The sequence below is a fragment of the Medicago sativa genome, chromosome 1, assembly GCF_051527215.1.
Source record: "Medicago sativa cultivar Bolivia chromosome 1, Bolivia_mono, whole genome shotgun sequence".
NCBI lineage: Eukaryota > Viridiplantae > Streptophyta > Magnoliopsida > Fabales > Fabaceae > Medicago > Medicago sativa.
Window position 1 is genome coordinate 92,026,813 of NC_140749.1, and position 26,462 is coordinate 92,053,274.

The 26,462-nt window shown below is 34.4% G+C and overlaps 3 protein-coding genes across 3 annotated transcripts; 1 reads left to right on the forward strand and 2 right to left on the reverse strand.

Annotated features, from left to right (window-relative positions):
* Positions 1-269: 269 nt before the first annotated feature.
* LOC146959160 (GHMP kinase family protein) lies at positions 270-6,724 on the reverse strand. Its single transcript, XM_085740688.1, has 10 exons — positions 6,462-6,724; positions 5,614-5,812; positions 3,393-3,456; positions 3,217-3,280; positions 3,056-3,136; positions 2,331-2,417; positions 1,787-1,944; positions 1,627-1,675; positions 884-1,005; positions 270-784 (listed from the first exon to the last, which is right to left on the reverse strand). Exons 1-10 carry the CDS (start codon positions 6,669-6,671, stop codon positions 562-564), a joined length of 1,257 nt encoding a protein of 418 aa, XP_085596814.1. The 5' UTR covers positions 6,672-6,724; the 3' UTR covers positions 270-561.
* A 7,336-nt stretch (positions 6,725-14,060) lies between these two features.
* LOC146959161 (Tetratricopeptide repeat (TPR)-like superfamily protein) lies at positions 14,061-17,961 on the reverse strand. Its single transcript, XM_085740703.1, has 8 exons — positions 17,920-17,961; positions 17,568-17,755; positions 17,110-17,342; positions 16,354-16,603; positions 15,798-15,943; positions 15,200-15,405; positions 14,960-15,084; positions 14,061-14,794 (listed from the first exon to the last, which is right to left on the reverse strand). Exons 1-8 carry the CDS (start codon positions 17,922-17,924, stop codon positions 14,208-14,210), a joined length of 1,740 nt encoding a protein of 579 aa, XP_085596829.1. The 5' UTR covers positions 17,925-17,961; the 3' UTR covers positions 14,061-14,207.
* A 1,053-nt stretch (positions 17,962-19,014) lies between these two features.
* Positions 19,015-23,928, forward strand: LOC146959162 (proteasome subunit alpha type-5). Its single transcript, XM_085740704.1, has 10 exons — positions 19,015-19,078; positions 19,171-19,221; positions 19,363-19,444; positions 19,539-19,619; positions 20,455-20,568; positions 20,667-20,768; positions 21,194-21,252; positions 22,204-22,306; positions 23,499-23,564; positions 23,657-23,928. Exons 2-10 carry the CDS (start codon positions 19,208-19,210, stop codon positions 23,747-23,749), a joined length of 714 nt encoding a protein of 237 aa, XP_085596830.1. The 5' UTR covers positions 19,015-19,078; positions 19,171-19,207; the 3' UTR covers positions 23,750-23,928.
* Positions 23,929-26,462: the final 2,534 nt, after the last annotated feature.

Below are 26,462 nucleotides of genomic sequence, written 5' to 3' on the forward strand. Positions count from 1 at the left end.
GGAGTCAGAAGAGCATGCATCCTTGAGCTAAATACCATTTACTATGCTAAATCTTAGATTTGATATCAAGTTAAGATGTTAAAATGCCTGTACTAAATGGAATAATGTTGCAATACCAGAGACGTAGGTTTGAACAAAATTTTGGTTATGGGGGGTCACTCCATATGATATATGGACATTTTTTTCAGCCAATTACGCTTCAAGTAAAGCGAACCATCGATCAAAATACAGAAAAAGGAAAGAAATTGTTCACATAAAATGATGACAAGTTGAACTAGCAAAGCTCAGGAGAATTAAATTAAAGGTGCTCAATTCAATACAGGAAAGGAACAAGACTTATTTTTCTCGCAGAAAATAGACTAACTAGATTTGTAAATAAGAATTACAGATATATAAAAGAAAAACAGAAACTGTGAACTTGGAATGAACACAAATAATCATGTCATGGGTACAACAGGCTTCCTTGAAAGGGTCATCTAAGAAAAATATTTTGAGCTAATATAGCCGGACAGATAAGCCTAATGAAGAATAGATCAACCATGGGAATATTTCCCATGTACCTTATTTGGGAAGCCCATTTTCACTGTTGAGAAGAGCTTGACTTTCATCAGTAAGCACAACAGGTCCCCTTCCTGGTCTGGTGCATATAAAGTAACTGACATCCCCCTTGTACTTTTGTGATGGAATATTGTCTTTAATTTCTGGAGGTGGTGGCAAAGCTTCTATGTCCTCTATTCCATTGATCCCAGCATCTTTTGCAATTGACTTGTCACCAATAATGTAACTGGAGGGAAGAGAGTTTTGCAGGTAAGTAAGAAATTCAAGAGATTGACAAAAATCTTAGAGAATAGTATGCATGAAACTACCAAAACTTAAAAAGCACCTGTTGAGGTCATCTGAATTTGGAGGGAAGTAGTAAAGCAACTTCTGAATCAAAAGGGTTGCAGCTTTCCTATTACGTGCAATTAGAACCGCGTTTGGCCCTGCATCAAACGTATAAGCTACCTGCACGTCAAAACTAGAAGTTAGTATTTAAATAGAAACCTATGAATTTGTAGGTGTTAGTTTGTTTATATGTGTCCGTATAATATATACTATATATGTACAACCAAACAAGCTGTGTATATAAACATCATTCATGTGGGTATTATATGCATTTTCAGGGACATAGGAAACTCCAGTTATGGAGTAAAGGTTTAATACTGTAATGAAATACTTGATAATAATATGAGAGGAACAAAGAGATTAGTTTAAATCAGTCTGCAAAGATTGCTCGATGCATGCACTTCATCACATTAGCTGGCTCACTTCACTTGATTGAAGACATTACTGGCATTCAATTCGGCAAAGAAGCATATCAATGTTCACAGAACTGGAGATCACATGGCCTCCTTTAATTTGTTTTCCAAATAAGTAACTAATGAATTACTTCTGATGTAAAAGGCTGAACTTGAACTTAGTATGAAAGATTTAGGAAAAAAACAATCGGATATTATAAAACACCATAGGAAGTTTCTTTTAGTTTTAGAATATTGAGTGATTGGTAACCAGACAATTGACAAAATTTAACCCCAGGAATAAACCTTCTGCATACGAGACATATATGACCAAGAAAGTAATTCAAACCTGTGGAGCTTCTTCTGAACGGTTCCACTTGTCAACAATGCTGATTATCCTGAAGTGAAATAGAATAGTTGATAATAAATTAGAGCAGAAATGTGCTACACTTGTGATCTTATAAAACGAACATAATAGTCATAAACAACTGTCAATTATCAGAGCCTACCTATGGGATGTATCATTCATGTAAAATATAGGGGGACTTGTATCCAGACAAACTGCATGAAACTGGTTGCTATCGGTACAGGTGAGTTGTGAAAAAGATGCAAAATCACGGTTTCGAATGGCTTCTTCCATTTTCAGTATCCTCTTTGGCACTATTTCCTATTGTGGTTCAAATGAGAAAAAGACATGAATAAAAATTAATCAAACTTAAATTACCATGGCATAATTATTTATATAACAAAGACAAAGAAAAGCACATAACTGTTAAACATTCGTAATCAACAACCGTGTTTAAATTCATGCTTACTATTTGAGAGAGAAAAATGGAAAATAAATTCCAATGTTAACAATAGTAAGATGCTTGAAAGTAGGGAGGTCTTGGTATTAAAAGAATGAAAAGGTTTTAGGAAAAGAGGGAGGGGGAGAGGTGGTTCTAAATCTATTTCTTTAGAAATATACATTGGGAATGTCTCTACTTTCATACAAAGTAATATTCATCTAACATGGTTGATACACAAATTGCACGAAGGAAAGGGATGTGCTACCTTTGCTCTATGCTGTAAAAGCAAACTTGTTTCAACAGTATCACGCATTCCTGAGGTGCTGCTAGTTTCCTTTTGCCGAGAGCTAACCTAGAAATAAATAATGAGATGGGAATACTGAGAAAAGTTTGACATGAGATAATGTGATAATGTAGATCCATAGTGCTTAGATGAAATGGAGACATCTCATTTACAAGATAAAAAATACTGCTTGGGCAAATAAATAAAAAATTATGTGGAAATCTAGCACAGCTGCCATTTGGCCATTAACACATTAGGAAGCAAAATTGTGAACTTCTACCACAATATTGCCAAATTAGTATTATGGTATGATGAGATAATACATGTATGTAGACGACTTGAATACTAAAGAGAAAAGATTGTAAGCAATTGATATGATTCAAATGCAGTCAAAAAATAATGAAGCATTTAAGCTGTTATGAAGTGTTGAAACCGCACTTCCAGTGAGAGAGTCGACTTCAAATCAAAGGTAAGTCATATAGAACAAATATTATCCTCGCCTATTAGAGAATAACAAGGCAAATTAAACCAACTTAAAAAGAGCTTGAGAGAAAGAAATGGGAAACTAGAAACCAGAATATATGAGCTTCACATAAAACTGACCACAACATACCATTTAATACTTAAATATATTAGAAGTCAAAACTGAACAGAAAACTAATCTGTTCATCCATTCAATTAAATAGAGTCAAAAAAATATGACATACCACAGCAATAACAATAACAAGTTCATCCCAATGCTTTTCATCAGCAAGTTGAACCGCAAGACTATCACTTCCATTCTCCTCCTATAAATATCAAAAGAATACAAATTACAATGGATTTTCAGATGATATAATGCCCACAGAGATTTAAATAAAATACTTACTTTTCCCATTTTCCACTTCACAAATCCCCCAAATAAGCTACGACAAGCACTACCTGATCCTTGCCTGTATATAGTAACAACAATATTCGGAATCGTTAAAATATAAAATCAAAATACAAGTGTCCAAACCAAGTCATAACACCTTGCAAGTTTAAAGTCATAAAGAAAATAAAGACCTTGCAATAGCAGACAGCTGGCTTTCATCTTCTTTGACATTCATTAGCTTCCCCAGGGCATAAACTGCAAAACAGAAGACATACAGAAGCTATTATGAAATGCGATGCCTAGTATAAACCCTCATATAAAAGTAATAGTAACCAAGAACCATGCTACTGTAACTAAAACAACATGGAAATTAGGTTGAAATTGCATTAGACAGAACAGAAAGATAAAATTGAATATCTGTGTATACCGCCTTAAAGAACATAAAGTTTGAAGCAATATTCCTAAAGATTATTGAATAAAGAATAAGGTCCTCTATGAATCCAAAACATAAGACAATAAACATGCAACAATGAATAAATCTGTCTGTCCAGGAAAAAGTTCTACATGGCGGAGTATTGAATTGGTAATTAATTAATTTATAGCAATATTTCTTTCATTGACTACTTATTAATAACTCAATACTTGGTCCCTCAATTATGGCTACAAATACGGATTGAGATTCACTGCAGTTAGTGAAAGGATGCATTCACGCAGTCAAACAAACTCCACCATCCAATCTAATACACGGTTTAGATCTAACACTTCTCTTTTTTTCCTCCATAAAGACAAAACCACAAGAATGTGAAAAGCCAAATTTCCAGACACCAGAAGTCTGGAACTGCTACTCTGTGCTGGTGTATTCCTCAGATTTTTATTAATTAATGGTCATCATCGTCGATATAGAAATACATGTATATTATTAGTTTGATGAGCTTTATATACTATATAGTCATATCGCCACCGATTATGTACCCGAAACAAATGGCCACCGATTCAATCTATTATAGTTATCTGATATATATTGTTTTATTACTTTAAGACATAATTATCTAATAAAATTGTGGAGAGTGCATTCAACACATCAGATTCTAAGGCATCAAAAGTTACTAGAATAATAGCAGAAGCTTTTGAAGCTACTTCAATTTTTTCTGCAACAAAATCCGATGTCCGCAGCCAACGCCAGACAGATGACGGCAGGGAGAGAGAGAGTGAGAAAGAGAAGATTGGTGATGGCGGAGATAGAAATATAGAAGACGAAGACAGCAATAAAAAGAAAGAATATCGACGGCGGCGTTTCTCAGTTCGCACTACAATTGAATCCACAATGGTGAGAACGGTGAAGAAGGTCAGGGGAAAACGTGGGTCCAATAACATTTATTAGTTCAACTATGTTGTGGCAATTTTTAAAAGTGATAATTACTTGTCTTTTTATGAGTGTTGGATCATTTGAATGAATCAGATTTGTCTAACTGCAGTGACTGTAGGGTTCTATGACTGCAGCTAATCTGGATCCAACTACAAATACCATACAACGCAATTGAGGCCAATTATCATCCGAGTCCAATAAAAAGGGCAGCCTGGTGCACTAAAGCTCCTGCATAAGCAGGGTTCGGGAAGGGGTCCCGCCAATTGGTGAATTGTACGCAGCCTTACCATGTTTTTTACACAAGAGCCTGTTTTCAGGACTTGAACCTGTGACCTTCCAGTCACATGACAACAACTTTACCTTTGCACCAAGGCCCCCCCTTTATTATCCAAGGCCAATATCCACTGGAAATCTATCGTCACTGCCCGTGATTTTGTTTTCTTGGTGGACCTGGTCAAAGTTTATTCATGAATGTCCTTTCAATATTTGCTCTAGAATAACCAAAATATTCATGGGGAAAATTGTTGAAGTCGATTTCCTGAGTTTGGATAATGAGATAACAGAGTTGAATGTTGTTCTCTTCCCTTCCCTCTAATTTTCTTCTTATCATTCTGTCTTAGTCTGGCTGATGTGCCATAATAGGATTGGGCCTACTTCGAACAATTCCAAGATCCTCAAACCTATTTCTTGTAACATGCAACTTCAAATCTAATCCAGGACCTGTTTGATTTAGATCTTAAACATGCTAAAGCAGCTAATCAATGACAATCAGATTTGGTGGATTAACCCATGCAATGCAGCCCACATTATGCTCAAACTTATGGTAAAATGACAATTTCTGTAATATTGAATGTGCAAAAGATTTCACAATTTGAGAACTGGTGAAAGACTACACAAATACCGGCCAATAACCATTACAATTACATGGAATCCAATTTGTTGGCATACTCATAACAATTACATGTGGCAATTGTTATGAGTATGACAACAAATTGAATTTCATAACAATTGCATGAAAGAAAAAAAAATCGATATAAGTGTATTACCAAGACAAGCGAAACCCGCAGCTGATGAAGCCAATCCAGCTGCAGTGGGGAAGTTGTTGTAGGAAGCAATATGTACGTTCAATTTGCTCCAATCCTCCTTGGTGATCTTAATACCCTTTTTATTATCCTCAACATCACACGCGCGAGCACGGATCTCCCTTAAACAGCTCTGGAATCTTCCCCCGGAAAGAGAAATTTCCTACACTAACCGACAAAACGAAATTCCACCAATTAAAAATTGAAAGTAAAAGAATGACAGAAGTGTGATAATAAAAGCGCAGAGAGACATATTTCGTGGAATTTACGTAAGTGTGATAAAAAGTGTGACCATAAACAAGCAAGTAGTAGACACAACATATATGAAGCACTGAAACATACATGGACACCAGACACGACACTAATACTGACAGCATTTTGTATTAATTTCAAATCAATCCATCAAATACATATAAAAAATGTGATAATAAACAATCAAGTATTGGACACAACTAGCAATGAAGCACAGACACATACACGGACAACAGACACGCAACACTAACACTGGCATGTAGTAATTTGAGAAAACTGGAGTAATTTGCAACTACATGTGTCTATGTCGTGTCAGTTGTATGACAAATGAATTTCCAATGAATTCGAGAAAAACTCATAAACAAGCACTGACAAATACACGGACACCAGACAGGACATTGACACTAACACTAGCACTGATGGCATATTGTATTAATTTCCAATGAATCCAACAAATACACATAAAAAGTGCTAATTAATCAGCAATATCCCATTAAGAATTGAAAATTTAAAAAGAGAAAAAGAAAAAAGTTTAAAGAGAAAAAAGAAGGAAAAATAACCTTGCCATTGAGCCACATACGATCTTGTTGAAAGGAAGGACTAACAGAAACGGTGGTAGTGGTGCAAAGATGAGCGGGATCAAGAGTGACACTGATACTATCATTAACAGGTAAGATTAGGGTTTCATCTCTCTTACCCCAATACTTGATCACAGCAATGTTGGTTGGTGTCTGAGCAGTAACCATCAGTACCCAACTATCACCCGCCATTTCCAATAAATCAATCAAAAGAGGAAGAAAGAAACTGAGTAACAGATCTAAGTGAGGAGAAGAAGAAGAAGAGAGAAGAAGCGTATTTATATATATTAGTTAGTAATGGGAGAGAGAGATTAAATTGAATTCGTTCGGTCCCCTTCTTCGTTGTACTGCTGCTTCATTTATTTATTCATTTCCCATTTGGATGGATTCTCTTCTCATCACCTACCCTAACTCTTTCCTTGTTTTGTTTACGGGACCTCCTATTAAATCAAATCACCATGCAATATTCAATAAACATATGTGACATGAATTGAATTTTTTTTTTTTTATTTCTATTATTATTTGGTTGGTTTTATATAAGATTGAATTGAATTATGTAACGGTGTTAGCTTGCTCGTGCAACACGAGGCCACCGTGGGCACAAAACAATTAAACAACAGATTGAGAGACATACAAAGGTGTGTTGCTCATGGTACAGCTAATTTATTTTTTTATTTTATAATAAATAAAAAACAGACATTTCAGACTGCACTGAATTCACAGTTGGTGCTTGGAGACTTGGTTGGTTGGATTGGAGTGCACAGAAGTAGACTAAAATATGTTTTGTTTTGTTGAACTCACAAGCCAAAATTGAAATACTCTCTTCCTTTCAAAATATATGTCGCAGTCAACCACTTCATATATATTAATGCACCGTCAATATATTTAATTATCTAAAGTAAAAATTATAAAAAATTAATATTTTAAAAATATTTGTTGAGACAAATCAAACATATTCTTACATGCTAACATTTGTAATTATATATTAGTTAAAAAGTATGGTCAAAGTAAGTCATGTGAATAGTGCACATTTCAAAAATGCGACATGTATTTTGAAACAGAGGGAGTAGTTTTTTTAAAAAAAATAAGTTTTTCTTCCATATAAATATAACAAATTTTTATTTTAGTCCCTAAAAAATTAAATTGAATGTTTTCGTCTTCACACAATTTTTTATTTTGTTTTTTGTTCTTAATGACGATTTTATGTTCATGTGAATGTCAAGATTATAACTATTTTATGTTCAAATTGTATTCATGTTCAGAAGCCCATTAGACATGTTAAATGGATTCCTCCTTTGGATAATATCATCAAAGTTAATGTTGACGGTAGTTCTCTTTCTAATCCTGGAAGATCAGGTTTTGGAGGTCTTATTAGAAACAATAACGGTGATTGGTTGCTGGGTTTTTCTGGATTTTGTGGTATTACTTCTTGCTTGGCGGCCGAATTGTATGCCATTTTTCATGGCCTTCGTATTGCGTATGATGCGGGCCACAGGAACATTATTCTTGAATCAGATTCTAGGATGACTCTTGATTTAATCATGTCGGATGTCCAATCTCATCATCCTTATGCTCCTCTGATTAGTCAGATTGTCCAACTGCAACATCGAGATTGGATTGTTAATTTTCATCATACCCTCCGTGAAGGCAACGAGTGTGCGGATTGGCTTGCTAAGCATGGTGCTTCTTCTTCGGATAATCTAAAGTCTTGGATTTTTTTCCCTCCTCAACTGCAGCATTCCCTTCTGGATGATGCTCTTGGAGTTGCTCGCTTGAGATTGTAGTTTGGTTTTGTTTTTATCATTTCTTCTTGATCAAAAAAAAACATTTATATATTTATATTATGTTCAAAAAATGTCAAAAACATGTCAAAATTATATACATTTGGGACCAAAAATAAAACAAAAAACTTTGTGATGATGAAAACATCTCATTTTATTTTTTAGGGACTAAAATCAAAATTTAATATATTTATAAGGACGAAAAACTTATTTAACCTTTTTTTTTTTAGAGAAAAGCTGAAATAGCTATTATAACTAAACTAAGTTAATATATACAAGGTCCAAGGTTCAAACCCCGACCACCACAAAAAAAAAAAAAAAACTAAACTAAGTTAATATTTTTTTAAATTGTGCATATGTTTGAGTAAAGAGTTTAATTTAACATTTATTGCATAACCATTTTTCAAGTGCAAGTATCTCTGCATAAGTTTCAGAGTCAAATAGTATCGAGGTACTATAGTGCACAAACTGAGTAGCTGTTGTAACATGTACAAATTTATTTTTGTTATTGGATCAATAAATCTTACTGTGGGATTGGTTCAACTGTGATATGATGAAACTTATTGTTCTAGTGGTGGTAAAAACTTATGCATAGTGCAACATTGTTTTACATTTGCACCATGAAAAGTCAGTAATCATGACAAGATGAACCCTTGCGGGTCTTTAATTTTAATCATTCTGTGTTGGAACACTAGTTAAAGTCTAGTGAAAAAATTGGAAAGAAAGAAAACACTATGAGAAACTAGTGTGTGGGTATGTGACTTAAAAATGTCCCACATTGGAGAGTCACCCCAACTAGTAAGTGTTTATATAAGGGTGGGGTGACCTCCAAGGGTGTGCCCTTGGGGTACCCATTTTTGTGAACGGGTGAACGCTTACAAAATACATATATCACACGCGCGGCGACGCCGCCGTCCGCCCGGCCGGGCCGGGCTTGGGTCGTGGGTTGGAAAATTGATATATATATTTTTTGTCGCTTGAAAATGTTAAATTAATTAATTAATTTTTCATTATACGAAAGCGTTCGCGTAACAAATTAATGTGTTACATTTCGACCCGATCCAAACCAGTATCCAGAAACTTCCGGATATTTCCAATTAAAGAAAACGCGTTTGCTTTGCTTAAGGATTAAGCAAACTTAATCCCCAAGTCACGCGTAAAACGCGTTTGCTTAAGGATTAAGCAAACTTAATCCCCAAGTAATTCTCGCGAACTCTGCCTATAAAAGGAGAGCTCCCCCCACTCATTCTTCACACCAAAACCTCACAGTTGATGCTTCCTGTGCGATTTTCTCTCTTCTCCCTTCGATTTTAAATCGTTCTTCTTCTTCTACTCCTTTCTGTCCCATCGGTTTCGAATAGAGCGGTTACGTACCGTATCGAGTGGCTTCGATCAAACGATTGAACCATAATTTTGAGGTGTAATTCTCGAGCGACTATATACTGTGCAGTATATACTCGTAACAGTGATCTAGGCTGTTTTATCCTGGAGACGGCGTGGTTGTTAGTCTACCTTGCACAAACTAGGGTAGTGCCGCGAAACGTCTTAAAGAAAGCGACCTGGTCGTGACTCACCCAGTAATTTCGTTCGGTATAATTTTTTAAATCGAAAAAACAACATTCTGCATAAGTTTTTAGAATAAACAATCAATTTGATTTTTAAACTAACACACAACACTCTCTAAATTGGTCTTTAAACTATTTCTCCATAGATAAACTTTCAAAAACTTCGTGAAAGTTTAAAATCCTGATTTGTTCAACGATTAGAAAATTAAGAATTTAGAGAATGGGTAATGCTAGGGTGGTGCCATTTAACATGGGAAAGGATAATCCTTTCCCACCATGGGTCAATTGAGTTCTACCAATAGATTAAATGAAGAACACAATTTTATCATAGTCCATCAGTACTGGATTTTTTCCCCACCATCTTCCCCAATTATTTTCTCTCTCCTCCATTCTTCACTCACCCACCACCACCAGCAACATGGAGGATTTGAGTAGAAAATGAGTTATGTTTGGTTTTTCTCTGCATGAATCATAACAGTCCATTTTGTGAAATGAAATTTGCTTCCAGATTCAATCGAATTATTGTGTTCCCAAATGCTCCCTTAACTTCTCCGAACCCAAATTCCAAAATCTCAATTAAAAAATTGTGTCTTGAATAATTGCATCTTGGAGCTGTAACAATCAGACCCCAACAATTTGAAACATGCAAGGTTAAGTTAGTAGTATTAGTTTTTTGATTTATTCAAATCTATAAAGTCAAAAAATGGTGGTTTTTGATATCTCAATGGTGGTTCCACATAACTGACTATAACAAGCCAGCATAAACGAATTCATAAAATCCATCACTCCTACTTCCAAATCAGGGAGAAAAATAATTAGAGAGTGGGTGTCGTGATTGTACACAGAAATTGAAGAAAAATTAGAAGAGTATGGAGGAGAGAGAAAATAATTGAGGAAGATGGTGGGGAAAAAATCCAGTACTGCTGGACTATGATAAAATAGTGTTCTTCATTTAATCTATTGGTAGAACTCAATTGACCCATGATGGGAAAGGATTATCCTTTCCCATGTTAAATGCCACCTGCTAGGGTTGGAAGATTAATTGATGTATTTAACAACAGGTTTTTGAGTGTTAAGCAATTAAGTTGTTGTTTTTATGATACTTTAGAGACTATATTGATATGACGAATTAAATGGAATGGTTAAAACTTGGTTGGAGAAATAGTTTAAGGACCTTGTATGTACTTCCTTTGTTGTTACAATAAAGTGTCATTTTCAAATTAGAGTTAATTATTTTTTCAATTTGTTGTGAATGAGTGGCACACAAATTTGTCACGACAAGGCTGTCATGTTTCCATTGCACCACTATTTATTGACTTCCGTGTATTATGTAAGCCTTTCATGTATTCCACTTGTTAGTGATTTTTGATTGGTTATTTTTTGTGAAAAAATCAAAATGAAATATATTAACCGAAATGAGTTCCACATCCGCACAAGGAGTGTTATGCTAGGACTCAAAGATACAACCAATATTGCAATAAAGGAACCAAAACAACGAAAAGAGCACAAGCTGTGTAGCATGAATACAACAATGATGTGGATTTATCTACCATTGATTAAAGCGGAACACTAAGTAATTGGCCTTCGTTTTCAGCCATCGGAAAGAGTTTGATAACTATTGAATAGACATTTCCTCTGCTAAAAAATGTGATAGTTTTGCTCCTTCCACAACAACCAAATGCTAGCCAACCAACTCGGATGAAACAAATTACGACCCTTCCTAGAATCGCCTTCTAAATGAGCAAAATGTTGAAAATGATCAACTACATGCATCATGTCGTCTGAACAAATTCCCAACCATTTCCGAATAAGAGGCCATATGCGTCCAAAGTCCCAAACAAGTCACACCCCCAAAAAAGAATGTCCGCATTTTTCTCTTTTCCACATCCAATCGTACAAATACTTGAATTAACTTTTTTTTTTAGGAAAAAAAAACCTGAATTAACTTGAATACATCCACGACGGATCAAATTATCTTTAGTAGATAACTTGTTTTGAAGCAATCTCCATCCAAACAAATAAATCTTCAACGGTACCACTTATATCCAAACAATATCATAGAGGACTTATTTATCCCTTGACATTTCCGTGACCACCCCAAACCGGGTATCCTTTGTCCGAATCTAACTTCCATTTCCATTTGTCATGCACACCATCATGTGATAAAAAAATGTTAGACACCAAGAGACTACAATCCTCCACCTTAAAGTACACATCTCAACCACCTCCATCCATCTCCTCCTACACCCCACCTTAAAGTACACATCTCAAGGAAAATGCACGGGTGGCTTTAAGATTTGGTGGCTTTAGTATATTTTAGATGAAAGAAAGTGATGGATGAATGATTAAAATAAATTATTTTAATGAGAGATAATTATTAATTAGGAGAGAGACGAAGACAAAGTCATCAAACACAAAGTCACCCAAGTGTAACCCACATCTCAGTCACCGTTAGAAACTTGTTATCCACCAAGTCATTTAGCCTTCTAAACCTGACACGCAAAACACTGCTGCCCTCTAGCACATGATTGGTTATTATCTGTGATGTTTTTGAGATTCTTTGCGAAGTTTATAGCATTGTTCTTTTAAAAAGTTAGACACAAAATTGTGAAACCGTTGTTTCTTCTTTATTTCCTATACAAATCTTTAAAAATACGAAACACATTGAAAATAAGATTTGTAATTAAAAGTGAAAATAGAAGTATTCACAAAACAATTAGACCCTTCCCTTACAAAAAAAAAAAAAAAGTAGACCCTCGTTTACATACTACAAATTTTTTTGGCGTTCGAATGTATTTTTATATCCATGTATGTTATATGTCTTAATAGACTTTTGAGCCGTGCGACGCACGGGTCTTCTCGACTATAATAGAGATCAATAAATAATCTTTAACCCGTAAGATCATGGGCCGATCAATAAACACAAATTAGATTATTAGAGATACAATATTACAATCAAATGATAATAAAAAAAATTATAAAGAAAAAAGATAAAAAGAATACAAAATTATATTGTTGCACGTGTCAATTTTTTTTTTTTTGGTCAAGTAGCCTAGTGGCTAGAGCTCACACAATTTAATTGTGGAGAAGTGGAGTGTACGGGGTTCGAACCCCGGCCCCTGCATATAAAATGCAATATCCCTACCAACTGAGTTAAGCTCACGGGGGCTCGAACCCCGGGTCAATTTTATTTATTACTTTTATAGTTAAACATAAAAAATTAATGTAGTTCATGGTTCCTAACAAATTATTTTGGGTAGCCAAGTTTGCATGGAAATTAGGGTATTCTGTTTGTAAACGTATTAAATAAGTGTACAACAAATTGTCAAAAAAAAAATCTACAGAAACAATAAGTTAAGTTGCAGACCTAATAAAATTAATAAATAATGAGGATAAGGATTAAGATATCTATTAAATTAAAAAAATCTACAGAAACAATATGTTAAGTTGCTGCAGACCTAACAAAATTAATAAATAATATGGATAAGAATTAAGATACCTAACAAAATATTGTAAAAAAAAAGACATAAAATTGGTGCGATGCATTTTATTAGTATTAAATAAGTGTACAAAATATTTCCTAAAAAAATAAGTGTACAAAATATTGTAAAAAAAAAAGAATGTAATTGGTTAAAAAAAAAGTGTACAAAATATTGTCAAAAAAAAGGCATGAAATTAGTGCGATAAATTTTTCTAGTATTGTGTACAAAATATTGTCAAAAAAACAAAAAGAGGAAAATATTAGGGTTTTTGTTGAGGTAACATGGATAATCACAAACTAATGATGCAAATTTAGAGCCAAAATTTTAGGATTGAGTTGTTGCAAACCTAATAAGGGATTAGTGGAGGGAAAAAATTAGGTTAAGTTGCTGCAGACTTAACAAAATTAATAAATAAAGATAATTGCAAACCTAAAAGTGTAGAAAATATTTGCTTCAAAAAAAAAAAAGGCAAGAGGATAGGAATGAAATTGACGCGATGCATTTTTTTAGATGAAATTTGTTAGGTTAAATAATTGCAAACCTACTTTGCAAATGAGCGGAAAAAAATTAAGTTAAGTTGCTGCAGACTTAACAAAATTAATAAATAAGGATTTATGCATTTCATTACTTTGAAACCCCACAAATTCTAAATTAAATTGTCTTATCAAAAGAAGAAAAATAAAACTTGTCTAAATTCTCGTAACTGATCCTACTTCAATTTCTTTTGTACACAACCAATGTGTAGTATTCTCCTTTCATCAAAATCGCTTTTGCATCTTATTACAAAATGCATTATCTAATATTTAAATTTCATTTATAAATTTTATAGATATATTATATTTTTCTGGTATAATCTCGAAGTTCAAAAACTTATGCTACTACTAGCAGAAACAAAAAAACTTATGCTACTGGCAAAACAGTCTTCATATCCTTGTGCATAGTTCTAATCACACTTGTAACCTGTTCAATCTGATCTTCATTAGAACATGCTGCTAGAAGTACCTTAGCTGTTCCTCCATCTGGATAACAACCAGCATCAATCATTTCTTCAAATATTTCTAAGCACTTTAGGTAAAGCTTTTTTTTAGAGTAAGCTCCAATACGACTTGTCCAAGTAACCACATCAGGTTTTAAACCTTTGGGAAGAAGTAATTGAAATTGTTCTTCCATTTTCTCAATAAATCCTGCTTGTCCATACCTATGTATTAAGATATTAGATGTACTAATATCAACTACATATGATCCTTTTTCCATCACTGTTAAAACTTCTTCCATTTTTCCAAATTGGCCTAACCTTCCATACAAGTTGAGCATGCTGTTGAGAACAAAAGTGTCTAGTTTTAGGCCAGATTTACACATTTGGTTAAGAATGTCTTCACATTTAGTCACATTTCCCATTTTGGAATAGGCAGACAAAAGTACCATGTGGGATTTCATTGTTGGTGTTATTCCAACTCTTTTCATATTTTCAAAAACAGCTTCAGCATCTTTGTTTCATTCAAAAGGAAAAGAAATAAAAACATGTGTTAGACCAATCACATAGGTAAACAAGTGAAGAAAAAGTAATAAAATGATTAAAATTTGTTGGACCAAGCATTAGGATTATGTGAATAAACAAAACTAAATGAGAATTTTACAGGGAAGATCATTACCTTCCTGAAAACCTGCTTTCCCATATGCATCTACTAAGATATTATAAGAGGCTCTATCTGGTTCACATCCCATGTGCTGCATTAGTGAAAAAATTTCTGCTGCTCCATAAGGAAAGCCTGCACGACTGTTTCGGGAAGAGAAATTATGATTTATTTTTTCTCTAGATATATAAACCAATAGATCAAAGGGATAATACATTAATCAATGAAGAAGACATTTATACAGTCGTATATAACAACCTGTAAGCTTCCATAAGGGCATTATAAGCATATACATCTGGTTCAAGTCCAGCTTCTTGCATCTGCTCAAATATTTCTTCTGCTTTCTCACATAATCCCTCTCTTGCAAATGCATTCACTAGAGCAGTATATGTGCAAATATTAGGTTTGCACTTTTGGCTTAACATGTCATCAAACACTTTTAAGGCCATATAGGATTTACCGGCCTGCATAAAATTCAAATTTCAATTCCATTAACATAATTGTGTCTGTGCTGTGAAACTTTCCACTGTCAAAGAATGAATTGATGGTATTTATTCTATGACTAGTCAAATCCTATGTGCTATGCATGTGGGATCCAACATACTGTATATGCTTTATAAATTAAGAAATTATTTATCCTAAATTTAAAGGTCATTGCTCTTGACATTGACTCCACCATGGTACAAAATTATACAACAAAAAATGTAGGCAAGTTGGGTCCTGGAGGCTCGCCACTGCAGAGAAACCCCCAATGCAGTCATCACTCATCACATTGGTAGCACGATTCAGAATAAAAAATTACCTTCCAAGTTGTCAAGGTCTTATTTTAGGCGGAAAAAAACTGTTAAAAGCTTACCTTGCCGTATAAGTTAATCAACATTGTATAACTTTCAGGAGATAGCTTGCAACCATCCCTCTTCATCCTTTTAAAAATCTCTTCTGCTTTATCAAAGTTTCCTCCTTTCATTAATCCATTTATGTAAGCATTGTACACAACAGCACCTGAATTATTCATTCTGATTATTAGTTAGTTGTTTTAAAGAATCAAATTTCCAGTTATCACAAATAAATGCCTATATATAAGTAGTTCTGAAAATACACTAGATTGACTTAGAAAACATGCCTATGTTAATATCGTAGATCTGATCCTAGATTAGAGAATACTGATATGAAAGCTTACTCATTATAAATAATAGCGGTTGATATATCTTTTGTGCTTTAAACTAATCATGATTTCGAGAATCATCATTGTGTCAATCCCCATTTTTAATCCTAGTTCTATTTCAACATAGATGGATGAACAAGTTTATTCACGAGCCAACAGGGTCTAACGCAAGTGGTCGGTGTGCAGAGTGTGTGAACGTTGTAAACTCCGGAGTACTGATTAAAACAATATTGATTCATGAACATACTGGAAGGAAGACCGTAATTTCGCATTTCTGCAAAGACAGCTTCAGCACTCTGTAGCTTTCCAGACATACAATAGGCCTTTATAAGAAGGGCATAGGTATCTTCATTAGGAATGCATCTAGCCTCATGAAGCTGCAGATATGTGGATTCTGCCTCCTTGTATAGAAACTTTTGTCCAAAAGCATCGATGAGTAAATTATAGCAGATTACATCTGGCTTGAAGGAGCTCCTTAGCAATATCCATTTACATATCTGAACAAATTTAAATTTGTTAGAAATTGATCACAGAGTTCGGGCAATTGTGTCTACGTCTCCAACTGTGCTACAGTACCTTCCTATTATTCAAGCTTAGGGTTTACAAATTACAACTTGTGTTTAAATACTACCATCCAATTTATACATGACACATCAGCAACCTATGAGTCACACCTAACACAATTTGTTCCTTACTTTCCTGTTATGACTAGCAAAACCTAAAAGTAACTATCATTGCCTAAGGATTCAAATGTATATCCAATATTGTCACATTCCAAGTCCTGTGAAGTATATGTTAACACATGAATCACAAGTTCACGATGGATTCGATGGTGAAACATTGCAAAAGGGAATTCATTATTCAAATATTTAGATTGCTAAAAATGAAAAATAAAATGGAAGTATGTGATACATTGAAAAGGCAATCCATTGAAAAATAAATTGAAAATGTGAAGTTGTATAAGATTAGTATGCAGCACTAGCTAGCAGCATGTGTTTCTTACCGAGACGATTGAATCCCACTGTTTTCTCATCCGAAGTTGAACAAACACAGTTAAAACATCATCCCATGCATCAAGAGATGGTGGAAGCTTATCCAGTGAACCCCAAATTCTCTCAGAATCCACTTCTTTTTGAAGATACTCCAAAATCTTCAGTGCAGTGGGACTCAACACTGGGAAAATCCCATCAACAAATCCAGAACCAAACTTCCATCCTCTTCCTCTCAAAGAACCACCTACTCAAAGAAAATAACAACACGTGTAAGCAAAGTCTCAAGTTCGAGCCTTGTGGACGGAAAAAAAAAAAACATGATTATGAGAAAATAACAACACATTTAAGCAAAGTCCGTAGATATTTCAAACCATTAAAATGGTCTAAAGAAACATTTACACACAAAAAGACATGTTTAAGGGAACAAACTTATGTTGTGTTTCAGGTAAGACAGTATAGAATAGATTACATTTTTTCCTGGAAAGTTTCTTGTGATTGAAGTTCCTTAAGTTGCCAGTTTTATCAATGTAAACGCTGTCTTTCTTGAACTTCTTCAAAGCCACGCCACTTGAATCATTTGATTTCCATTCGGATTCATTCATGCAACATCTTGGTTCAATAAATGTGTGGTTCAATCTGCATATACTAGAATTTAACCTGTAGATATCATCAAGAATTAATCACCTTGATTATAATGCCACTCCAATTAATCAAAGTAACAAAATGACCCTTCTTAATAATAATATCCTATCCTATGTAACAGAACACTATATGTATAAACATGAATGAGATTGAATTAAATGAGGTGGAGTGGAGCTTACATCATTCATGAAGTGGCCTGGTGTGGATAATGAAATATGAATAAATGGAATGAGATAGATGGTGCATTTTTAAAAATAGTAAAAATTGTACAGATGAAAACAAAAGACAAATGGAATAAGGACAAAATATTCATGAAAAATATCTCAGGACGCCTTCACAAGGTCTAGCCAAACAAGGTATATCGTGATAACATGTTACATTAGTGGTTTCTCTTACATTAGTGGTTATTGTTTTTTTTTTTTTTTTGGAAATTCATCAACATCTTTCTCTAAGTCTAACTATGAGATTACTAGCAACATCAAACTCTTGGTGACCAACACCATGCTCTATTGCTCTTGGTGACTTGGGTCCTATTTTATATGATTGCAAACTTTGGTGAAACTTTTATTTTCTTCTTTTCAAAGTTATGACTTAGTGCACGTTAGGCGTGTGCTAATCAAGCATCACATAAAAAAACTATTGTCTTAGTTGTATTATATTGTATTGAAACAAACTAAACTATTATTTAATTAAAAAAATGATCTTTATTACTATAAAAAACACACAATATATTTTTATTTTTTATAAAATCTTTCAAAAAATTATCTATGAATTATTGAATATCAAAATCACTTTTATTTCAATCCACACAGACCCTATGAGTGTGTTTGTTATAGATTTTCTAAGAAAAAAACTATTTTTTAAATAACAAAAACTTTTGTCATTTTTAAGTATTTGTTTATAATTTAATTATTTTTTAAAAAAAAAACATTTCATCAAAAACATAATTTTTTACTCTAAAATAAAAATTGAATTAGGTTTTCACAAAATCTAATTATTAAAAAAACAAGAAGATATCATATAAACAAGTTAAAAATGATTTTTGTGGATACTAAACAAACATAAATAGCTTCTGTTTTAAAGGAAAAAACAATCAATAAATTTTTTTAACGCAAAATCAATAATTTTGTCTAATTAGTTACTAATTTTTAAAAAATTGTTCCTCTTCTTCAAGAAAAAAAAAAGGTTTTTGTGAAATTAATTTCACAAGCCCCCTTGTTGAACAAGAAAGCAAAATCGAAGCCATAAAAAGCCCACATCACACTCTGAAACCCATCACACTGCGAAAAATCGAAGTAAACCAAAAACCCAGCGAGAGAGAGAGAGAGAGTCCTTTAGGTAACTTTTTTCCAATCTCACACCCTTTTCTCTTCTTCTTCTTCTTCTTTTTTCCCGATTTCTCAACCCTCCGCTCCGCCATTTTTATGCAGTGATCTATCTCATCCATTCAAATCAAATCAAACCAACATGTTTCTCACAAGGTTAAACCCTTTTCTCTCTCACTCTTTTATGGCACAGATTTACATTTCTCTATTTTTCTCGATTTCGTTCATAATTTTCCCCAAATGTATTAGGATTTTTGTTTCTAGGTCTAATTAATTGCTATTCTGTGAATGAATTAGAACTGAGTATGACCGTGGAGTCAACACTTTTTCTCCCGAAGGACGTTTGTTTCAGGTTGAATATGCAATTGAAGCTATTAAGGTACTATGCCCTCTATTATTATTATTAGGGTTTTTAACTATCTGTATTCGGGTTGGTGTGTTTGTTATTTTTTTTTTTTTTTGTTGGATTTCAGCTTGGATCAACTGCGATTGGCTTGAAAACGAAAGAGGGTGTGGTTCTTGCTGTTGAAAAGCGTATTACTTCGCCTCTACTGGTATGTACCTATTCCCTTTTATGTAATTTTTTTTTGTTAATTTAGGGCAGATTTTCATCGAGGGGTAACCTTGGCGCAACTGGTAAAGTTGTTGTCATGTGACTGTAAGGTCACAGGTTCAAGTCCTGGAAACAGCCTCTTGTGTAAAAACAGGGTAAGGCTGCGTACAATACACCAAATGGTGGGACCCCTTCCCGGACCCTGCGCCTTTTTTGCCCTTTTTAGGGCAGATTTTCATCAACACTACTGTTGCCCAAGTAAGAAAAATATGCGTGCAAAATATTGATTGATGTGTGACACAGATGTGTTTAGAATAAATTGAATTATGGGGATATCTGGTTGTTTTCTAGATCTAGTTTGTCAATAGCGCAAAATAGCGCCACTATGGTGAGGTTAATAATGGCGCAGTTAACTATAACAGTCAGTTTAGCAGTGCGGAGTGGGGGTACTATTCATGTCATTTGTCCAACAAATTATCAAACAGCAGTCATCCCTCTATCCCACTTTTGGGGTTGACCGCTCCGCACCACAATGCAGGATTGACTACGCACATGTTTGTCTTGGTGGTGGATAGAAAGTGTATGTGCATTGCTTTAGAAGCTACAGTTTGTAGCTTGTGCAGTTCCATGTGAAATGTCCACAAACTTGCGGTGGGGGTGACCAAAACGCACATCCAAACGTGTTATACCCAGTTTTAGATGTAATTCTGAAGTTTGATTTTTTATGTTCATTTTACTTACAATGATTGCCGTGCTTATAGTCATATTTATTGTAAAAATAATGTTACTTACCATGAAACATACATTACAATTTTGTGTTAAAATTCCACTTTCAGGAGCCCAGCAGTGTGGAGAAAATTATGGAAATTGATGATCACATTGGCTGTGCAATGAGTGGATTGATTGCTGATGCTCGTACACTTGTTGAGCATGCACGAGTTGAAACTCAGGTATTATCATCTCTATAGAATAGAATGTTGTATGTAGTTGGATTTGATTTGTTAATGATCGATATTGATATTGATCTATTTTGGTTTATTTTTCACAGAATCACAGGTTCTCTTATGGTGAACCGATGACTGTAGAGTCTACAACTCAAGCTCTTTGTGACCTAGCCTTGCGCTTTGGGGAAGGTGATGAAGAATCCATGGTATATAACTTCTTAGCTTTGCTTTTTGTGACTATTTCAGTTTGATTGCTTACAGTGCTTTCTTTAAGGCCCAAAACCTGTGAACTTGCATGATCGCTTTTTATTTATAAATTTGCTAGAAATGTCAATGCCTTGTGTGTTGCATATTCTGAATGTTTAATGGAGATGTAAATAGAATTCTTGTTACTATATTTTGAGATGCACAAATATCCTAAACTTAAAATCTATTGTTGGATATTAAACATTCCTATGAAAGGATTAAGCCACTGTCCTTTTGTAAGGTGTTTTTTTATTAGTGTACAAATGGGTTTTGTTGCATGTGACGATAAACTTTTTTCTTTTGTAAAAGATACTTACTAGTGGTGTTGTTGGACAATATTGTGTATGCTGTATAACACATACCATTTATTTTTTCTCTTTGGCAGTCTCGACCATTTGGAGTGTCTCTCCTTATTGCTGGCCATGACGAGAATGGACCTAGCCTGTAAGTATATATTCCATCTAAGCCATGGTTACTTCTGAGTCATGTGATCAACTTGTCCTTTTGACTCATTTTCTGTGTTTGTCTGAATCTATGATATTGATATTTTTTTTTATTTGATGCCGTTGTTCCTTGTATGTTACACTTTCTTTTCTGGGGATTAGTTAAATTACAGAGAAAGGACATGTGGTGACAAATATTTCAAGAACAGTCGCAATTTTTCTGGATATTCATATGCAAAGAGTGGTTAATGAGTGGATGTTAAAACATTTCTAAACCGGACATATTTGACAAGAATTTTTTTCCTGTAATTTTCTCATTTTTGTTTCACTTGGTTCCTTGGAAGTAACATGCCATCTTCGCCCATCACTTCTTTCTTTTTTATTTCTTTTTCCTTTCTCAAAAGTATTTGTGAAGATCATTGCAATTATTTTGTAGTCATGTAGACCTTCACTCTTTCTTATTATTTCTTTAATGGTTTAAAGAGAATGATGCTATAGTTTTAGGAATACACATCCTACTCTTACCATTGATGTGTGCGTAAATACATCTTTTCTGTGCGGTTCTGCAGTCTACACTGCATTGTTCAACTCTCGGAGCAAAACATGTACTGATCTTTTAGTTTCTTGTTCAAACTAGTTCATGGTAGCAACTTGGCACCTTTTGAACCATAACAGGAAACATTTAGTGGTAGTTGGCATCTTACCCCCAATTAGGATTTGAGACTCAATTGTTAGCAATTTTCATATCCATTCCCATCACAGACAAATTAATGCAGATCATTGTTTAAACAGAAAATAATTGCACAGCATGGGTATTTTGATTTTGTAGGATCAGGCTCTATTAATTCAGCAGTCACTAGATGATACGGTTTAGTTTATTGCTGCTGATCATTTATTTCCTTTTTCATTCTGGACTATTGGTCTTGCTGAGGTTAAATGTTTTGATTTGCAGATATTACACTGATCCTTCTGGCACATTTTGGCAATGCAATGCAAAGGCTATTGGTTCAGGATCAGAAGGTGCTGACAGTTCTCTGCAAGAACAATTCAACAAGGTATCCATGTTCTTACAGTGGGTTGTTTCTTAATCTCTATTCTGCTTTCTGCTTATATCATTAAAATTATTAGCTGGGATGGTAAAGTGGAGAAGACTCTGAAAACACGTAAATAAGAGTCCAGCTCCTCTCCAACTGTGGAGAAAATGGAGATCTCCAGTCTCAAATTTAGTGCATGCAGATTCAAAACATGGCTAAAAAAAGAATTGCTGAGATTTATTTATTTTCAAATCATTTTATGTTTTTACAACAACAACCAAGCCTTATCTCACTAAGTGGAGTCGGCTACATGAATCGAACGATGCCATGATGTTCTATTGAAAAACCATGTCTTTCTCCAGCTTATTAATCTCTAGGTCCTTCTTAATAGTCTCCTTATAGTTTTTCTAGGTCTTCCCCTACCTCTAGTGATTTGACTCCCCTCCATCTGATCTACTCTCCTTACTACAAAATCCATAGGTCTTCTCTCTACATGCCCAAACCACCTGAGTCTAATTTCTACCATCTTTCTACTATAGGTGCTACCCCATCTTTCTACTATAGATGACGAACCCTCGCTGGTCACCCCTCTTAAGATCCTTTCTGCGTCTAAAAGAATTTGGGCTCTATTTGGAGAGTGAGCAACACAGAGATTAAAAAAATTAAAAGCAACTGAATGATGTAAAAAAATTCATACACTAGCTACTTTTTGTGTCTTTTTCACTCTAAATGAAGCGCTCCATTTGTTTTGAGAAATGGAGAGAATCTTAATTTGTTAAATAGATACTCAAAATGGAGTTCTCCATTCTCTCCTCGAATGGAGAGGATGCAGACCCCATAATGAGGAGAGTTGTTACCTGGAATTCTTGGATCTTTGCTGAGAAGAATGAAAACATGTTTTATGTTAATTGATTACCTTAATACTGTTGCAAATAACAATTTATATTAATTACCTTAATTCTTTGGGGTTTCGCCTATAAATCATATTCAACTCTTGCCTACAAATCATATTGATATTCTCACATTTTTGTCCATCTCTTGTATATTTTTGTCTGGAGAATGTTGAAGTCATTAAGTGTTTTATAATTTAAAATGTTGTTGGAATTTCTGTTCGAGAACATGCAACATTTGCTTAAAGATTATCTTTCAGGATAGAGGCATCAAGATGACATGAAAACAAGTGAATTTGGTATTGATTTATTATGTTGTGCAGGACTTAACTCTTCAAGAAGCTGAGACTATTGCTTTATCAATTCTGAAGCAAGTTATGGAAGAGAAGGTAAAATTAAAACCAAATGCATGTTACTTCCAGTTGTTTGTCCCCCTACTGAGAATATATTCTAACTTGTTTCTTCTGTACTTTCACATTAGGTCACTCCCAACAACGTTGACATTGCCAGGGTTGCTCCAGCGTATCATCTTTATACCCCGTCTGAGGTGGAAGCTGTGATAAGTCGCCTATGATTTCCATCTATTTGCGTGATTTGATTTGTGCTGTACGTCTATTTAACTAGTCTGCTACATGTAGTGCTGCTTTTATCGCCAAGTTGTATGCAATACTAGATTCTCCTACCATATTTTCTGATATTCAGTCTAGTTGAAATTGAGAACTAAAATAGTATCACAGCGTTTGGGAAAACAAACACATTAATGTCTTGTCGAGCGTCATTCACAAGATCCGTGCTATTATATATTTTTACTGTATGAGATGAGATTCTAGTATATATTATCGAGTGTGGAGATGGAGACGCGTTTGCAAAGCTTTTTATGGATAATTCAATCATAAAAAAAATTAGGGTAAAGGGATTTAGACATTGTTCTTTCTATCTTGAATTGTTTCTACAATTAATACTGACGAGAGCCATTTTTCACGTAATTTAATTGGAACTTACATATGTAATGGTGACCTTTTTTTTTCACCGTTTTTTTGGATAAGTTTATGTTTTGGTGGTATGATGTAACACCCCGTTTTCCCAACATATAAATTTCATTTAAAATCAGAGTATTTTGATCACAACGGAATGTCACATACTTCATTTAAATCATAAAACGGATAATAATAATTATCCTTCAAATTCAACATCATGAAAATCTTAAAATTGTTGCAGCGGAAAATAGTTCAACATCTAAAAGTCTTGGCACGCAGGCCTTATTGGAAAATCTCATAAATTAGTTCATAAAAGAGACACGTAAGGAATAGAAGTAAAAGCAAGCCCCCATCCCGTTACGTATCAGAGCACCTAGACACCAACAAAGAGTCCACTCATGAACGCCTCTAATCTTTATTACCTGCACATTACCCACGGTCGAGGCAACATATACGCAGAAGGGGTGAGATTTCATAATCAATACATTAAGCATATAATCCAATAAAATGCATTTAACAACTTAAACATTAATAACATATCAACAATTAACAATTAGCACATTTTTCATTACATAACAAATACAATCATCAAATACCATTACTAATTTTCATCACAAATCATCCTTGACCATGCAACTCTATCAACTCAACAACAACTTAACAACACGACTCATCTTTGACCATGCAACTCTATCAACTCGACAACAACCTGACAACTTAAACATCATGAACTTCTTGATATGCAAATGCATGTGGTACCAATCAGCAACAAAATGAGCATAATAGGCTCTTCAACGTGTGAGCACAAAGGCTGCCGGGCCTAAAGCCCCCAACTTTAATGAGCACAAAGGCTGCCGGGCCTAAAGCCCCCAACTTTAATGAGCACAAAGGCTGCCGGGCCTAAAGCCCCCAACTTTAATGAGTATGCAATGAACTCGACTTCCAACAACTTAGACAACGACGTGTACAACTCATACGACTCATAATCATGGACAACTTCTTAAATTCCAACAACATAGACCGACTCATGCAACCTCAAGACACTACAGTCGACAACAGAAAACAGCAGCAACATACAACAATTAACAACACTGGAATGTGTTAACATTCACATAAAGAATTAATTACATCAATATAAATAGCACAAAACATCACTATAGCATTCATGTAGTAACACTTCTAATTTCAGTCACCATAACAGACTTCTGGAGCTTATGAAAGCATCCTAAACAGCTCTCTAACTTACTTCTAAGGTCATCTCAAGACTACACGTGCGAAAGGATCGCATCGGGACAATTTTGGGCAACTAACAGCCTAACTCGCAGTGGCGAGTAACTTCACTCGCAATGGCGAGCAAAGTGTGCATTCTGGGTTCCTACGTATTTACTCGCAGTGGCGAGTTATTCTGCTCGCAGTTGCGAGCTCACAGGTCACTCGCAGTTGCGAGTTGTGCTGCTCGCAGTTGCGAGTTCTGGGTTCTAGCTCGCAGATGCGAGTGTTCTTGCTCGCAGGTGCGAGCGATGAATGTCAGTACGGCCAGAAACCTAAAAATTCCAACTTTTCACTTAATCTCCTAATTTTATCCTCAATTCAACATCTAATTATCATCTTATGGTGTATCTAAGTTCTGTACACTAATTTAACATCAACCTAACATCTTTTCATGAATCAATCATCAAATTCGGTCTTAAACCTAATTCCCAATTCTCACCAAAACTTAGTCTAATCATGCTAAATTTATCCTATAGAATCATACTCTTAATAATATTGAGAATTAGTCTCACCCTTACCTTGTAATTGCAGAATCGATAGCCTCTCCCTCTGGTTCTCCTCTTCTGACTCTTTCTCTCTTTTCTCCAAAAGCGTTTCACGTAAAAACGTTTCCCACTTATGTCTGTATTATTTATTTACTCTTATTACTCATCTCACCTATAAACTTACTCTTTCCACCTCACAGCCCAACTTCTAATATTTTTATTTTATTTCTAATATCTTATTTTATTTAATAATAAAATAAGTCACACCAACATAACAACTTCACAACATCAAATACTCCACATAATTCATTCATAAATCATATAACTTACTCAAATCATAAATCACATAAATTACACAAATTATAAATCATATAAGCATATATTTATAAATATATTCTAAACTTCATTGAACTAATTAAATAGTTAAGACGGGCGTTACAACTCTCCCCAACTTATAGAATTTTCGTCCTCGAAAATTTACCTTAAGAAAACAACTCTGGATAAGACTCCATCATCTTACTCTCTAGCTCCCATGTCAGGCTTTCACCAGTCG

Bases quoted from the DNA above. Each gene is read 5' to 3' on its own strand.
- LOC146959160 (XM_085740688.1), bottom strand. From the start codon at position 6,671: ATGGCGGGTGATAGTTGGGTACTGATGGTTACTGCTCAGACACCAACC. The intron at 2,418-3,055 runs GTATGTCATATT...ATTTATTTCTAG, and splicing joins TTGTTATTGTTATTGCTGTG to GTTAGCTCTCGGCAAAAGGA. The intron at 1,676-1,786 runs GTAGGCTCTGAT...ATTTCACTTCAG, and splicing joins ATGAATGATACATCCCATAG to GATAATCAGCATTGTTGACA.
- LOC146959161 (XM_085740703.1), bottom strand. The intron at 16,604-17,109 runs GTAAGAAACACA...AAATTTGTTCAG, and splicing joins AGTGGGATTCAATCGTCTCG to ATATGTAAATGGATATTGCT. The intron at 15,406-15,797 runs GTAAGCTTTTAA...AATTTTATGCAG, and splicing joins TGATTAACTTATACGGCAAG to GCCGGTAAATCCTATATGGC.
- LOC146959162 (XM_085740704.1), top strand. The intron at 19,445-19,538 runs GTACTATGCCCT...GTTGGATTTCAG, and splicing joins ATGCAATTGAAGCTATTAAG to CTTGGATCAACTGCGATTGG. The intron at 21,253-22,203 runs GTAAGTATATAT...TTTGATTTGCAG, and splicing joins GACGAGAATGGACCTAGCCT to ATATTACACTGATCCTTCTG.